Source organism: Lissotriton vulgaris, chromosome 9 (assembly GCF_964263255.1).
Source record: "Lissotriton vulgaris chromosome 9, aLisVul1.2, whole genome shotgun sequence".
NCBI lineage: Eukaryota > Metazoa > Chordata > Amphibia > Caudata > Salamandridae > Lissotriton > Lissotriton vulgaris.
Genome location: NC_141697.1, coordinates 1033508532 through 1033526359, shown reverse-complemented (window position 1 = coordinate 1033526359; position 17828 = coordinate 1033508532). Strand labels below are relative to the sequence as shown.

The 17828-nt window shown below is 42.9% G+C and overlaps 1 protein-coding gene across 5 annotated transcripts in view; it reads right to left on the bottom strand.

Moving 5' to 3' along the window:
- ATP2B2 (ATPase plasma membrane Ca2+ transporting 2) overlaps window positions 1-17828 on the bottom strand; it is a 1489679-nt gene that overhangs the window by 211686 nt on the left and 1260165 nt on the right. For all 5 annotated transcript variants that reach the window (XM_086938944.1, XM_086938947.1, XM_086938945.1 and 2 more), the window contains one exon: window positions 1600-1779. In XM_086938944.1, coding sequence (XP_086795070.1) covers window positions 1600-1779 — 180 coding nt within the window. The remainder of the gene's footprint in view (window positions 1-1599; window positions 1780-17828) is intronic.

Below are 17828 nucleotides of genomic sequence, written 5' to 3'. Positions count from 1 at the left end.
CCCAGAAAAAATCAAGACCTAGGGCCCGATTCCGATGTCGTTCGGAAGGTCTCCGAATTGGATTTGGCTTTCTCGGATCCGATTCGTAGTCCTTGTTTACGACCGAATCGTACACAGGTCTGAACGACCAAGTACGATGCGAAGATTGCGTAAGAACCGACCATATAGTTTCTGGACCTGAACCACTCCGTACGAATCATTTGTAGCTGAATCGTGCCACGTAATGGAGCTGATTTCCGACTGAGCTGGGAGTCCAAGCGAACCGCGTCTGTAAGCATACGGCAGCATCGTATTCGTTCGTTCGGACTCCTGGGGCACTTCTTGCTCGAAAGCCCTCCAGATCCGAATCGTAGGGAGGGCTTTCCTAGAGATATTGGTAGTTATATAAACTGCTCTCCGAGTCTTTAAAATTAATGCAACTCAGTTCCTCTGCAGGATCAAGACCCTTTCATTGGTCTTACTATGTAATTAGTTCTAATATTTAAGGCATATATTTGTGACATCTATACGTTTTGATTTTTTCTTCTTCCCATCCCAAGCAGATTCTAATTTAAATTTTAGAAGGTACAGGACAGTAAAATAAATGGAAGTATACAGTAGACCCACAGGGACTTTTCATATTTTCTGAAGATGATTGTGGTTTATGGTAATTTATGTAAACATGTAATATGAAATTTTAAATGGAAATTGAGATGCATGGCCACACTTTTTCCAAATAATTTTTTGTTTTGGCTGGGAAAAGATGCCCTACATCCACAGAGGAGACGTTCTAGTTCATTCTGTAGAATACTAACTACATGTATATTTCGTTAGAGCCATGATTTTATTGAGTTTCAAAATGTATAGTACTGCTGAACAAAACAACATACAGATGTACAATTGTCATGCTCAACGCAGGGGAATAGTGTGTCAGAGTAGCAAAATTCTATCACAATGTCAAAGGATAAACCAACAGTAGAGTTGCAGCCAGACAACGGGGGACAATGCAATTCGGAGAAAGGCAAGTAGCCAGTTCAGCAAGCCTTGGGCAGGTGCGCAGCACCCACAATGGGAAGACATTTGAAAGGGTATCCAGGCGTGCCAGAATTGGGCAGTCATATGGGCAGTCAGCTACAGGTAATTGATAGGGATTGTAGCACAGATGTTGACGATCACAATGGTCCCAAGCTGGAGGTTCATGTTTGGCTTTATGTCCGACCTGGGATCAAGAACCAGCAGCATGTCATTACACCCTATTATTGATGTGACTTCCCGGTCCTGTCTCTCAGACATCTAACTGCATTGTTCTCAGCTTGGGCCCATTACAAAAGCTCGAAATTCCAGGCATTCAAAGTGTGGTGGGAGGGGAATTCTGCACTTTCAATTCAACACTACTGTTGTTTCCTCCTCTATTACTACTTTTCCACATATAAACTGTCCTTAAGCCCTGTAGACCTTCTTTCTGCTATATAAAACAATACAAAATGAATACATAAATAAATAAGTACATACACAAATAAATAAATATAACATTCACTGAATAAGGGGACTGAAGTTAACCAGCATTTCAGCATGCTTCAAGAGATAATGCTTATCATAATGCATTATTGCATTGCTTACCTCTCCCTTTTCATTTCTTATCCTTCGGTTGAATTCCTTTCCCTCCAAACAGAGAAAGTCTTCACCAGGATGAATAATTCCACATTTTATGGCAATGGCACGGGCTGTGTTGATGTTGTCACCAGTGACCATACGAACAGTGATGCCAGCACGCTGGCACCTCTTTATGGCATCTGGAACCTGTAAAAAATAAAAAGCAAAACATTACGACTTCTAGTTTTTAGAGAATAAAAAGTGATATTCCATATTCACAGCACAACTGATTTGTCAGATAAAATACACCAAAACTGCATGATACTTGATTTTTGTTATATGCATTTGCTTTATTTCTTGAAATCCAATAATTTCTAGTAGAACTGGTTGTGAAAGATTTAGGCCTGATTCACTAAGGTAATTTACACTTTTGGGTAAGTCTACACTTTGTAGTAAGTTTACTACTTTTGATATTCACAATCTCTAAGAGTAAACTTACTAAAAAAGTGTGAGTTAAATCATTTAACCCCCCAACATCTCGTAATTGCTATGTAATGTTGGTGCTAGAGCATGAGAACAAAGCAAATAACTGGAAACCAAGTGGCTGTGGTTCACAGTACCTTTGTTTTAGGTAGTATTTTGGGAGGCAAAATGCATCCTCATGTTCAAAATGGAAAGGAGGGCCCATTTAGAGGTAGAATATAGTGCTACATGTTGGATTTGTTGCTCGCATAAATACAATTTCATGTAATTATCATGAATCGTCAAATAATTAAGTGAAAGTAAATTGCACGAGTTTCACGCAACCTGAACTATAACAGAGAAGTGTTTAATAAAGCATCTTTCTATAAATATCTAGCTTCCCAATAGCAGATCGATTCTAGCAGAGTTTTTGGCGACTGTAGTCAATTATCCTCTTAAAAAAGAGATATGGAAAAAAATGCCTCAAGAATATAGGTATGCACCTGTTACAACGCATTTTTTACAACGCACTACCACTACAACACAGGCATTACAACGCATACCATTACAACGCATAGCGCTGGGGGGCGCTCTAGGATAAGAGGTAAGTTTAATTTACTATCCAACACCTTCCCTAGGGTCCACGGGGACTGGAGTTAGAATAGTAAATTATACTTACCACTATCCAGCACCCCAAAGCGCTATGCGTTGTAACGGTATGCGTTGTAAATACCGCGTTGTAATGGTATGCGGAGTAAAAGTATGCGTTGTAACGTCATACATCCAGAATATAAGGCACATTAAGCGCCAGTCAAGTTTTCTGTACATTATATATCTGTGCCAAAATCAAAGCCTTGAAGTCGCCTGCGGCAAATGATTAACTGATGGCAGAGACACGCAGAGTACAGTGAACAAACAAACATGCACCGTGCAGCAACAACCTCAGCCTAACCATTTTAAAAATATTCTCCAGTGAGTCACCTAAAAAAAAGACAAAAGAAGCTCATTTACAAGTTATGATGCACTGACATTTCCTCAAGAGAAAATTAGCATTAGTCGACACCACCATTCAATCTTTCATGTGCTAATCAGATGGGTCGGTTGTTATATTCTGTGATGTGCAAATTGATTGTTCTTGCAACGAAACTAGAAGACTTTTAAGGCAGATTAATTTACTTCCCAATTTTTTAAAAACATGTTCTACAAATTCTGTGGATTACATTGTTACATCCACAGTTCATCTTTCACAGTGATTCAACATTCATCATTCATGCATTGAGCACATCTTAACAGGGTTTCTTGTTAAATATTAGTCCTGCTTCACCTAGCATACAGTACTTTGGAGCCATGAAAGCAGCAGCAGTTTCTTCATGAGGGCGAGGGGGTGTCGCCCCCTCGCCCGCTGCAGCGTCACTAAACGTGAAAATAAAATGGCAGTGAAATCATTTCATTGTCATTTTATTTTTAATGTATTGTGCACAGCAGCCTCCAGCCAGGATACATGGGGTTGTGTCCTCCTCTGCTGCCGATTGAAAGCATCGAGGACTGGAGGAGCAGGATGGACCCTCCAAAGTGCCCATGTCAGTTTGGCTGGCTCTCTTGCACTTTGCAGCTCTCCACTCAGCTGTCTTAGACAGCTAGGCAGAGACCGAGAACAGGCCTGAAGGAGCTTTCAGCCAGGACGCTCCGTCCAATCCTGGCACTGCTCTCATGCTGATGAGAGTAGCGCCAGGATTGGTTAGTGGAATTTCCAGGAGGCTGGAGCCCACAGAGCTGACAGAGAAGGGACCGAGGAGGACGTCGGATGTGCAGCAGGCAAGGTAAGTGACTTTATTTTTTGTCCCTCGCATTGTCTGCATGCACGCACACACCCACCCACCACTTAGTTGATCAGCCACCCGCCCCACCGATGCCTGTACATGCCAGCAGCCCTGCATGAAAGGGTGGACTTTAAACAATATAGGCCTGTTTCACAAAGCCATTTTAACTATAAACATTTGCCTATGGCCAAAAACGCCTTCATGTATGCCTGTCAGGGTCAGGCATGAATGGTTTTACTACTCTTGATTTCCTCAAAAAAAGTACAGAGAATTCTGTAGTATTAAATCCTACACAAAGGGTCGGAAGGGGTGGAACAGTAATAGTTATCCTAGAGTGTTTGAGAAAGCCCAAAAACGTACATTTGAAGGCATTTGCAAAGTGATATATTAGCACCCTTATTACCCTGAAAATGGTCAGAAATGTACTTGAGGAAGGTGTTGGAATAACCCTCCTCTCAGGATAACAAGGGGAACCAATCCACCCCAGATTTAGTGGGGGAGTAATGTAAGGGCATTCTCCAGGTGATTAAATGTTTGCCTTGTGGATTAAAAGAAAGGAAAAGAAAAAAGGACTTTTGGACGTTTAGCAGCCCTTGGACACCATTATACGCAAGGTACACCTCTGCACATGAGGAAGAGGCAGCTTGAAAAAAAAGTCACATTCCAGGTGCAATAGTGTACCTGGAAACCTGCACTAGTCACACTTTCACATCGGTTTGGAAAATAATGCAAGAACGGATGGAAAATATGGCCACAGGAAGTCAATGTGGTCTTCCCATCACCCGTGACTTGGTGAGGTTTTGTCCTGGCTGCTAGTCCCAGCCATAACAATGGGATACTGTTTTTGTTAGTGGAAGTGTGGGAATACTCGCTGGTGAGAATGTTGTGGATCCCCATAGCTTCTGGAACTTACTTTCACAGAAAGATGAGGAAAATGCTGAATTTTAGCCAAAGTTTGAAGTCTGTAGGGGATTGTGATGGAAGGAAAACGTAGTGGGATCCATACAAGACACATCACCCTAAATTTCCTTGTAACGAAACGATCAAAACATTAGAAAATTGACTCAGCACTGGAGCGGGAAAAGCATCAGCAGCTAGCGAGTTAAAGATACTATCCTAAGTAATCTCACAGACACTTGCATACGTTAATGTGAACATGATCACATGAAACCATTCTAGTGCGCATGTTTTAAAACGTGGGCGGAGGCACTTAGGACATAAGCTGATTTTACCAGAGCTATCAGTGCGTGAGACTCAGTCAGTGATACTTACTCGCTGTAGAGATCACAAAACTGGGGGGGGGGGCGCAAAAGCAAAAAATCATCGGGGACTAAATGGGTTAGAACCCATTTACAGTCCCCATGTTTGTATTGAGATTGTATTTTTTATTTGGTCATTCTTTATTTCACTTTTCCATTGTGCTCCAGCTAATAAAAAGAAAACCCTTGATGACACATGCGAGCACCCCAAGAAGACCAAGTCTTTTTTTTTCAAAACCAAACTCCATTTCAGGGATTTGTGTTTGAAAAATATAGAAACGCTCACCATGACATGGCAAGCCATTCTGCATGAATGGTACTCCCACAAAGTCAGCAGAAGTATTTCTAGAAAAACTTCCACCAGAACCACAGCTTGCCTCAATTGCTCCTGTGGTTAGCAGCATTATTACAAGGTATTAAATGAGGCCTATAGCATTCAGTTAAAATCCTACTCCTTTCACATCCAAGGACATCTGTAACTTGTTACATCTCCACTGCCTCCATTGTGATTGGTCAGAATAGAGCAACAAGTTCTTACTCTGACAGAAGAGCCCTATTAAGTGTTCATGCTTCCCTCAAACATATTTGATTACAGTCCTCAAACAACATAATCACTGTTTCAAAACATTCACCATCACTACCTAACCTTGCTGATGGCCTATTCTTCATACTATGTCGAGCAGACAAATCAGGACTTCAGATCTAAACTTTTCATACAAAAAAAGAAACATGGAGGGGCATATTAATCATTATTTTATACAGGGCAGCAGGCCACCTTGCTGCACTGGGTGAAAGGGAAGGACAGGAATGCACCGTATCTAACATGATACAGCTCAATCCTATACCTTCCTCACACTGGTGCAAAATGTCCTATCTAATGCCAAAACACAGGCACTTTTGCAGTGTGAGGTAAGGGTTCCAGTGCTGCAGACAGGATTGTTTTTGTTCAGAAATGGACACTTTCCTGCACAAAAACAATCCTTTGAGGCATTTTCCTCTTCCTATGTGTGCTGCAGAATTCAGCACACATAGAAAGAGGACAAGATGTGATGAAATATAAATATTTCTCCTTGTTACTCCTCACCTGGGTAATTGGAGCATTTTGACGCCTTCCCAGATCTACCAGTTGTATATATCGAAAAAGTTGATGTCAATGTTAATACTGATACAGTCATATGTAAGAATAAAATCACATCTCTATTATTGAATTCACCCGTCATGAACTCTCTGTCAACCCTTACTCAGAAATACGTGGTCAGCTCACATCGAAAGAGGAAAGCGCCTCTCAGGATTGTTTTTTTTTAAGGGAGGTGCCCCTTCCTGTACAGAAACAATCCTGAAATGTATGCGCCAGCACAAAGGAAAAAGACAGGAATGCACTGTTTTTCATAAATACTGTGCATTGGGCCGCTTACGCCAATTCCTCATAAATAAGGCCCTATGTTTTTAGCTCAACTTTGACTTTGACCACATCCCACGCTCACTGACCTATGGTTTTCAAAACACTGTTTAATATTTCCCCACCATAAAAATTATTTGCTGTGGGAAATGGGGGCATTTATTGTTGTCAATAGTTGTCTATGATGAGGAGTACCAGGTTCTAGACATTTACATCAGAAGGGGGCCTTTACGCCTAAAAACGTTCAAGGGGGTCTTGGCATCAAAATGTTTGAAGACCTCTGTCCTACCCCATAGACAACAAGCAAGGCTTTAGCACCTCCCCAGCCATATGCATGTATGCAGGTGTTATATTTCATATTGGTACCCTAATATAGGTCCAGGGAACATCTTACACTTTTTTCCTACTTCATTTCATATGAACGAGCCTAATAAGGACATAACTCCAAATAAGGACAGAATGCCTTATAGGGATTTAACGCCTTATAAGGACTGACACCTTTTATTGACTAAACCGTTCACCTAGTTCCATACAGAGAGAGGGTTTTTCTCAATCGATATTGCTAGGACTTCATCCTTAGCACATATGAATAATTTATGAGAACATTACCCGGTGGCTATACCTCACCTCTCCTATCTAAGCACAAGGTTTAATCCCCATTGTCATCATACTAAACAATAGCTGACACACGCATGTGGACGGTATAAATACAGCACCTCTTCATATCAGTAGTTAGGAGGGAACCAAGACTTCAAGGCAGACACACTGACCAGAGACGCTGAGACTCCTGCAGGCAGTCACTCCAGCTGACAGTGGTCTAACCATTCCTCTTGGGGGTGCCCAACTTGAGTCCAGGATGAAGTCCCACCCTCTCACTATTCAGGTAATGGGGTTTGACTAAATCCTATTGAGATTCTTGGCTTCTAGGCTTATTAGCTCTTTTGCACCTATTCACATGCAAGGTACACTTAGGTACATCTAGACAGGCATCCTAGGAGTATGCGCTTTATTTTATAATTGTATTTTATTTTCAAGTATATGTTTATGACTATTGCAAAATGGTAGAATCGAACAATTCCTTTTTATTCACTGTACGGCTGATCCTATATCTCTGCTGATGTGTAACAGTTGTGGCAGTGCATATATTTTATACAAGAATATCAAGAGTGCAATAAATTCTTATTGTAAACCCGCTCTACTGTTTCTTCCGTATATCTCACTGAGACAAAATGAGCAAGCAGGAGTGACTGGGTGAAAAGTAGTACATTGTTTCCACAAGTCTTAAGAATCAGAGTTTGTTGTGTTCTGAGTTTGCCCAAAACAAATCTCTCTGATAAAGGAGATTCTAGTGGCACTGTGAGCTAGCTAATGCAAAACATAGCTAACATAAGCGTTGGGGATGCACAGAATCAGTCTACCACCCGACCCACAGTGTATGTTGTCCAAATAGCCCAGGTCCTGCATGAGGGTACTATAGGAACTACACTACAGAGGTACTCTCCCAGATGACTGTTCTCCCCGCATTTGGATACACCCACCCACCAGTTGAGGGAGCAGGAGGGTTTCCTACCAAACAGCGCTCTATTAGGTCCAGTCACGAGGGCATAGCAGATCCACAGGCCCCCACAATCCCAGTGCCAGCCCAGTCCAGTGTGAGGGCTCTCCCCTTGTTTGTCATATTCAGCCCTCAAATCTAAGGGGTGTGGAGAACACGCACTCCTGCCAGTTTAAGTGAACATACCCAGGTAACAGGGAGATTTGCAGCATCTCTGGATAGTGATACAATGAGCGGGGTGAGGAAAATAGTCTCAATTCCCCGAGATCCGAAGGCAAGAATGAGGCTACAGGGTTAGCCCAGCTAACCAAGGGGGGAAATTGGGAATCGATGTTCGATGCAGAAGAGGCACCCAAAAACACGTACACCCTACGATCCACCCTCGGCTGATTAGAGAAAGAACCAATAGTGGCGGTATTGTGAACAATACACTATATAGTTTCCTAAAAGATATGGGGACAACAAGGTCATGCCTAAAGGACAGGATAGAAACAATGGTCCTGGACGAATTATTCAAGGAAGAGTTAGATTAACAGAATTATAAACTTATTTGAGCTTACATTAATCAGCTCACAAACGTCTGTGAATTAAGCCTGGGCAAAGCACTACGCTACGCTTGCATAGTTTGCGAAGTTTGTGCTACTTCACACTACGCGAATTGCACGTAGCACAGTGCAAACACGCGTAGCAGTCATTTTTTGCTTGCTCGCAGTCCTCAACGTCAAGTTGGCGACCGCGAGCAAGCAAAATGACATCCCGCAAGACTTTTTTCCTCGTTTACGATCAGCAACATTAAGTTGCTGATCGCGAGCGTGGAAAATAAACCTCCCGGCGAGCTTCTCAACGCGGGAAGGTCAGGTTTCTCATTGCGAGTGGTTGCGTATGCTCGCGACCGCTCGCACTGAGAAACTACCAGTCCGCGTTGAGGAAGCTGCCACTCAAGTAGAAATCTACTTGAGCGGCAGAAAACGACTGCTTGCACTGTACAAGATGCAGTTTGCACTGATTGCACAGTGTGGACAAGCATCCGGCACTGTGCAATCAGTGAGAACAGCATTTTGCATAGTGCACTACGCAGTTCGCGTAGCTCGCATAGTGCGAAGTGCACTTCACGTAGCTACACATAGCGCTACTTCGCAAACTACGCCCAGGGTTATTGTAAATCGTGAAAATAATTAAAACAAACAGACGTGCAGAAAAAACACTAAGTATTATTACAATATATTTATTTAGTCATTTATAGGAACAATCATTAGAGGGTCAAGAAGGTAGGAGAATGTTCTGGGAACGTGTAAGAAAGAAGGCTCAAGTGTATATATAGGAGTCAAGAGAGCTCAAAGTGTGTAGAAAAGTAAAGGGCATATATTTACAAGACTGTACAAAACTGATATCCAATAAACTGTTAGATGCCACCTGGCCACATGCAAATTATTCATTTTAATTATAGTTTCTAAAGTTGTAAGAGTTTCCTTAATGCTGTAAACAGGGGTAATGGGGAAGGGGAAATTGGTCCAGGTGCGGTAGTGGGTAGCGTCAACATTTCGATCTGGCTTATCGGCAGCCAAGGGACTTTAATACCTCAGCCATGCGGATCTTCCTCAGGACAAGGGGACAGGTGAAGTGACCCTCATCAATCTTGCAATGCTCAATTGGAGTCCAAAACCTGGTTACACCAATGCCCGTAAAGTGGCAAAGGCAAAATAAGGACAAATCCCATTATTCAGTAGATATAAACCATGACGGTGGTGCCCAGACCATCCATGGAATGTAATATTCAGGCCCGTATGTGTGGCATGGCGATGGAGTAAGGACGTCGATCAGAATGTCTCCAGTCGTATAAATTACACTGTGTCCCGGTTTGCCTGATTCATTCAGCAAACTCTTGCCACACATACGGGCCTGAATTTTATGTTTCATGGATGGTCTGGGGTCCACAGTCACGGTTTATATCTACTGAGTAACGTAGACCAAAACAAAAAAAATCCAGCTTACACAAGCAAATATATAACTTTTGAAACGTTCTAAGCAGTTTAGTCCATAGGAAACTATGGATGCAGCACTTTTAGCACAAAGTACCTGGCATGAGTCAAAACCAGAGAAGAAAACAGGTGCAGGGGAGATGAGGTATCCTAAAAACAAAGCAATGCATCGATTCCTTACTCCAAGGGAAGGTGATGCATCGATTCATTACTGCGAGGTGAGGTGATGCGTCAATTCCTTACTGAGGGTGGAGGTAATGCATCAATTTCCAGACGTGTGCCCTTGATTCCTTACTGCTGGGTTACGTTGATGAAGAACTTGCTGCACATGGATGAAGTGTTGAAAATCCAGATGCGCTGGGTCAATGTGGCGGTGGCAAAACAGGTGCTGTGTCAATTTTGCATCCGTAAAAGGTGCTGGAATTAGGCCTGTCTCTTTCATACGTATCTCCAGACTTACAAAGAGAACTCATTATAAGACTCACCAAACTATAGTCAGTCATTTTCATTTCATCTGGCAGCATATAAAGTCCCATAATTTCATCCTGAGTTAAAACTTGATTTCTGTTATGGTTTGATCTAAGCTTCGCAATTAGTTGGCTTTCGGCGGCAGAGAACTCTTTTATGTGATTATCATTTTATCTCATGGCAAATAGGCATTCAGGAGAATACATCAATCAGTCTAACCCTTTTTTCAGTTTCTTTTAAATAAAGCATCTATGTAGTAGGAAACCAACCAAACAGGAGGAGGAATTGCCATTGTCCATAAGAACACCATCCGCATCACGACCTGTTCCGACGATAACCTCGCAGCCGCCGAACACCTTCACTTCCAGATCCACACCGACCCCAATACCACACTCAGAGGCACCCTCATCTACAGGCCGCCAGGATCCCGCACACAATTCAGCGAAGACATCATCGACTTCATCAGTCCACACGCCCTCCCCTCCGAGGACTACATTCTTCTGGGAGACCTCAACTTCCACCTGGAAAAGAACAACGACAGCAACACCACCACCCTTCTGGACAACGTCGCCAATCTCGGACTCAAACAACTTGCTAACACCCCCCCCCACTATGCCGGACACACGCTCGACCCAATCTTCACCTCCAGCAAGCACATCTCTTTCAATCACACCACAGTTCTCCATTGGACAGACCACAGCTGCGTTCACTTCAACTACAATAAGACTATGGCCCACAACCACCCACAACCAATTCCCCGCAGAAACTGGAACAAAATTACCACCGACCAACTTTTCACATCGCTTCACCAAAACCCTCCTGCTAAATCGTCGGACCCAAACCTCACACAATGGATCACCCACAGCGCTGATGAACTAGCACCCCTGAAAAAACATCACATCAAGCAAGGTAGCAAAAAAGCCCCCAGTTTCAACAATGACCTCAAGAAATCCAAGAAGATCTGTCGCACCCTCGAGAAAGCCTGGAGAAAAAACCCAACCACTGACAATCTGGCCACCTTCAAGAACGCCACCCGTAAACACCACCAGCTGATCCGATCCACCAAGAAATCAACATTTAAGGATCGACTCGACAACAACGCCCACAACAGCAAGGAACTTTTCAACATCGTCAAAGAATTTACCAACCCCACCGCCGGCACCAACGACATCACTCCATCCCAAGACCTCTGCGACTCCCTAGCCTCATTCTTCCACAACAAAATCGCTGACATACATAACAGCTTCGAAAACCAGTCCGGAGACCAGTCCACCCCACCCACCTCCGAACTAAAACCCCCCTCCAACAACCTTTGCGCCTGGAACCCAATCACCACTGAAGACACCATCCGCCTGATGAACTCCAACCACTCAGGATCGCCAACCGACCCATGTCCCCACCACATTTTCAACAAAGCAGACTCCATTATCGCACCCCATCTCCGAGACGTCATCAACTGCTCCCTCAACTCCGCTACCTTCCCGGAAAGCTGGAAACATGCCGAACTCAGCGCCCTTCTGAAGAAACCCACAGCAGACCCCAATGAACTTAAGAACTACCGCCCCATCTCGCTCCTCCCATTCCCTGCAAAAGTCATTGAGAAAGCCGTCAACAGTCAGCTCGCCGCCTTCCTCGAATCCAACAATTCCCTCGACCCTTCACAGTCCGGCTTCAGAGCCAAACACAGCGCCGAGACCGCCCTCATCGCAGCAACAGACGACATTCGAACACTACTGGACAACGGAGAAACAGCTGCCCTCATCCTACTCGACCTCTCCGCTGCCTTCGATACAGTCTGTCATAGCACCCTGATTCAACGCCTCAGCAACATCGGAATACAAGGAAAAGCATTAGATCATCTCGTTCCTCGCCGGAAGAACCCAGAGAGTCCGCCTCCCCCCTTTCAGATCAGAGGCCACCGAAGTCATCTGCGGCGTACTACAAGGATCATCACTCAGTCCCACCCTCTTCCACGTATACATGAGTCCCCTCGCATCCATCGCGCGCCAACACAACCTCAACATCATCTCCTACGCAGACGACACCCAGCTGATCCTCTCCCTCACCAAAGACCCAAACACCGCCAAAACCAACCTACACGAAGGGATGAAAGAAGTAGCCGAGTGGATGAAGAACAGCCGTCTAAAACTGAACTCGGACAAAACTTAAGTCCTCATCTTAGGTCCATCCCCCTCTGCCTGGGACGACTCATGGTGGCCACCCGCCCTGGGAAACGCACCCATACCTACTGACCACGCACGCAACCTGGGCTTCATCCTGGACTCCTCCCTCTCGATGACCGGACAAGTCAACGCCGTTTCATCATCATGCTTCAACATCCTACGTATGCTCAAAAAAATCTTCCGTTGGATCCCCATTGAAACGAGAAAGATGGTCACCCACGCATTAGTCACAAGCCGACTGGACTACGGAAACACCCTTTACGCCGGAACCACAGCCAAACTTCAGAAAAAACTCCAACGCATCCAAAACGCCTCAGCCAGACTCATACTAGACATCCCCCGTCAAGCTCACATTTCTGGTCACCTGAAAGACCTCCACTGGCTTCCCGTCAATAAGAGAATAACGTTCCGTCTCCTCACCCACGCACACATAGCCCTCTACGACTTAGGACCCGAATGCCTCAACACGCGCCCGTCCTTTTACACCCCCACCCGCCAACAACGATCGTCCAATCAAGCCATCGCCGCAATTCCACACATCCATAAATCCACCATGGGGGGAAGATCCTTCTCCTACTTAGCGGCCAAATCCTGGAATTCTCTCCCCACCCACCTTCGCCTCACACAAAACCACCTCTCCTTCAGAAAACAACTAAAAACTTGGATATTCGACAAATAAAATACCCCCTTCCCTCAAGCCCCTTGAGACCCTCTGGGTGAGTAGTGCGCTATACAAATGTTTAACTTGAACTTGAACTTGAACTCTGTTGAGATGAATGAAATAGCAAAGACAATGTGTCAGGCTTTCTTCATCGCTCGCCTGTTCGGGATTGGAAAATGGTATAGAGTTTTATGTCAGAATTTAGGACCGAAGTTAGTATCTGACCATATGGGTAAAATAGCGACTATTACAGGCTTTGAAGTAACTAGAGCATACTGGAAGTATTATACTCAGATTAGAGTAAAAGCTATCAGGGCAGCCAACTTCAAGAGTATGGCTTTCCATTGTAAATAGATGTTATACTTAGGAAAATATAAAAAGATGCATAACGGTGCACACTGTGGCTCAATGGTATATAAAAATGTCTAAAATGAAGAATCCTTTAAATCTGTATGCAAAGAGAGTTGGGCAAATAAGCGATTTATTCAAATCTGGCCAAATTGATAAAGTGGTGAATCGATCTGATAGATGATTTGGTTAGCTAAATGTGGGATGTAAGAAAAGCCTCCTTCAATTATCGGTGAAGCGCATATTAGCAACCTTCATGATTAAAGTACTTGATAAATGAACACATTGTTAACTTGTTTTCTCTTCAGATTTGTACCAGGTAAACAGATGTTATAAGCAATGCCAGTTACAAATATTCTTAATCTATTAACTAATTTTTCAGGAGTATTGTATTTGATTTTTTTGTGTAAATTGATCAACTGCTGATTTTAAGTGCTATATATAAACAACTTGTCTGCTGCATTTGTGATAAATACAGAAAAAAGGCACTCATGCAGCCACTCCCATACAGACTCAGATACTTACACACCCACTGATAGACCCTCACACACTCACTTAACCACTGAGACACTCATGCTCTCACTCACACACTCACTCTCAAAGGTTACAGGTTGCACTTAGGAAATACAATTAAAAAACATTGAAAACTCACGTAAAAACTAAAGGTTACAGGGACCTCATAGTTAGTAAATAGTATTTTAAAAAACGTAGAGATTCACTGAATATATATATATATGTATATATATATATATATATATATATATATATATATACACACATATATATATATATATATATATATATATATATATATATATATATATATATATATATATATATATATATATATATATATATATATATATATATTCACGCACTCAGACTGTAACCAGCTTAAAGCCCCCTTTATTAGGTACAAACGTTCACCAACATGCCGAATCCGTTTGGCAGCTTACATGTCGATAAGCCTGATGCGTTTCAGAGGTTGAATCCTCCTTCCTCAGAGGCACGACAGTTCAGTGGTGTGCTTGCTTTGACACGCCCTTATTTCCACTGATGCAGTATTTGCATTGATTTCTGGGATAGGTAGTTTGGGTCAATCATTAAGCCCCTTATGGGTGCACTCAGTGTTACTGCTGGTAACTTCTCCAAGCCCTTAGTTGAGCCTCAGCAGGTAGGGCACGTTTTAAATCCTTCGTTGCAGTCCCATCTCACAGCCAGTTAAGTCCCAAGCTGCATGGCCCCCAATTTTGTGGTGGTGCATCCTTTCCGGCTGGACTGCCGCAAGTACATTCACGCTCCAAGGTTGCCCACTGATTGAGGACGCACTCAGACTGTAACCAGCTTAAAGCCCTTTATTAGGTACAAACGCCCACCAACATGCCGAATCCGTTTGGCAGCTTACATGTCGATAAGCCTGACGCGTTTCAGAGGTTGATTCCTCCTTCCTCAGAGGCTCGTCAGTTCAGTGGTGTGGTTGCTTTGACACGCCCTTATTTCCACTGATGCAGTATTCGCATTGATTTCTGGGATAGGTAGTTCGAGTCAATCATTAAGCCCCTTATGGGTGCACTCATTGTTACTGCTGGTAACTTCTCCAAGCCCTTAGATGAGCCTCAGCAGGTAGGGCACGTTTTAAATCCTTCGTTGCAGTCCCATCTCACAGCCAGGTAAGTCCCAAGCTGCATGGCCCCCAATTTTGTGGTGGTGCATCCTCTACGGCTGGACTGCCGCAAGTACATTCACGCTCTAAGGTTGCCCACTGATTGAGGACGCACTCAGACTGTAACCAGCTTAAAGCACTTTATTAGGTACAAATGTGCACCAACATGAAGAATCCGTTTAGCAGCTTACAAATCGATAAGCCTGACACGTTTCAGAGGTGTACTGGCGTGCTGCCAGATCGCTGGTGGTGCTTGAAAGGTGGCGCTACCGCTTGCGCTTAGAAATGTACAACATAGTTCCCAACCGTATCTGATTGAGAAGCCAGCACTCTTCATCGTGGGTGTTCTCTCATTTATTGCATAGGTTACAACAGACACATGGACATAATAGGGACGCATTTCGGCAGTCTCACTGCCATTCTCAGCCTTGAATGCGCCATATTGGTGCTTCTATTCTATTGTGATCAAGGTACTACGGTACCGAAACAAGTTATGGCCGACTGGTGAACAGCTGAATAAAGAAGATTTGCTTGCACTGAATTGGGTCTGTGCTCCATGTTCTTTGTATACGAGGACCGCTAGCAGTCTGCTCGTGGTAGTGGAGTTGCCTGGATATATATATATATATCGGTGGGGTGAAGCTCTGATTAAAAGGCTTCAATGAGGAATTGGTTGTGCCGCTCCTTTTGTGACAAAAACAATAACTTTGGGTCAGGATCCGACCCCTGGGCAGAGCACACGCTGTTGAGCGCACTCGTCTTCTGCTGGATCACATTGTGGCGAAATATATATATATATTCAATGAAAAAACCATAGGTTATAGACCATATATAGTTAGGGATTAGCATTTACAAAACCTTATTTTACTCACACAAAACCATTGAAATTCGCATATATAGTTAGTTGCACTAACTATATATCGCGCACCCGCAATCCACTGCTGATGATGTCACATATTACATATTACATCATTCATGACATGGTCAGTGACATCAGTGCAACTAACTATATATGCAAATTTCAATGGTTTTGTGTGAGTAAAATAAGGTTTTGTAAATGCTAATCCCTAACTATATATGGTCTATAACCTATGGTTTTTTCATTGAATTTTCAAGGTTTTGTAAATGCTAATTCCTAACTATATATGGTCTATAACCTATGTTTTTTTCAGTGAATTTCAATGGTTTTTTAATGGCAAATATCAAAAGCTGTAAAATTTATTATTCTTTTAAATGAAAAATATATTTTATATGTTTTTAATAAAAAAAATGTATGCATCTGCCAAACCCTGACCTCTTAATAGTGCACTGTGGTGGAAATGATTTGGGCACTATGACTGGGGTTGGTCTGGAAATGCTTTTAAAGAACACCTTTCATCAATTGATGACACTTTTTCCCCAAACTGCCTTGGTATATTCCAATATATGCCAAAGACAGAAATGGAAGTGGTCGAACCAATTTTTTCCACAATTTGAGAAAGCACGGAAACATGTGAATAAATCTGTTTCTGCTTACATGAGAGACTATGGAATGGGTTTAATATACAACAATAACTTGCGTTACAACATTCAAGACATCTACAGAAGAGATGGTGTGCACTTCTCCGATGAAGGGAATAGAATATTCGTCCTTTATTTAAAACTGTGCATTGGAACCTACTTGTAGGTACCTAAATTAGCCACAGAACCCAATAGCTCTTTTCAGAGCTACCCTACCTCTGATCATTCAAAACGTTTATCTTTTTCGGACTTTTTTTTTTTCACCAAAGTACGCTCCCCGGTTCGCTTACCGGTGCGCGTACCGGGCGCTCCCCCCGCGAAATTTTCCAATTTTTTTATTTTTATTTTTGCATATATCAGCGTCCTAAGCCCCCCTCAGAAAACCTAGAGGGTCACAAAGTGTCTACCGTGCCCCCTTCTACCCATTCCGAACATTGTTTGTCCTCCATCTTGTGTCTCAATTCTACCGATACACAAAATGGGGGACTCCCGTAACGCTGCCGGTTCGCGTACCGGGGAGCGCACCGGTAAGCGCTCGATAAAAAAAGGTGGGAAAGTAATTTACAGAAAAACCACTACAGACACTTTCATCAAATATAGAATAGGCTCTACTACATAGCAGTCCCTACCATTTACCCAAATTTGATGGAATTCCATTGAGAAAATTATGCTGTAAGCCTGACTAAATATCCTGAGGTAAATTACCTAACAAGTGTTAGAATTGACAACCAATTAAAATGCTACTTTCAATATCTTCTATTATTTCATGACATTTGATTGGTTATGTACCTGAATATATATAAAGAAAGAGAGAGAAACACAGCCATTTAAACTACTACTTCCTGAAGTACATATCAAGTGCATTTCAACTGAGAACTTAAACTTCTTTTTGAAAGGTAAGATGTTATTTTAAAAACTGAAGTATGTTCTGCACTTTAAGTTAATTAGAAAACATTTTC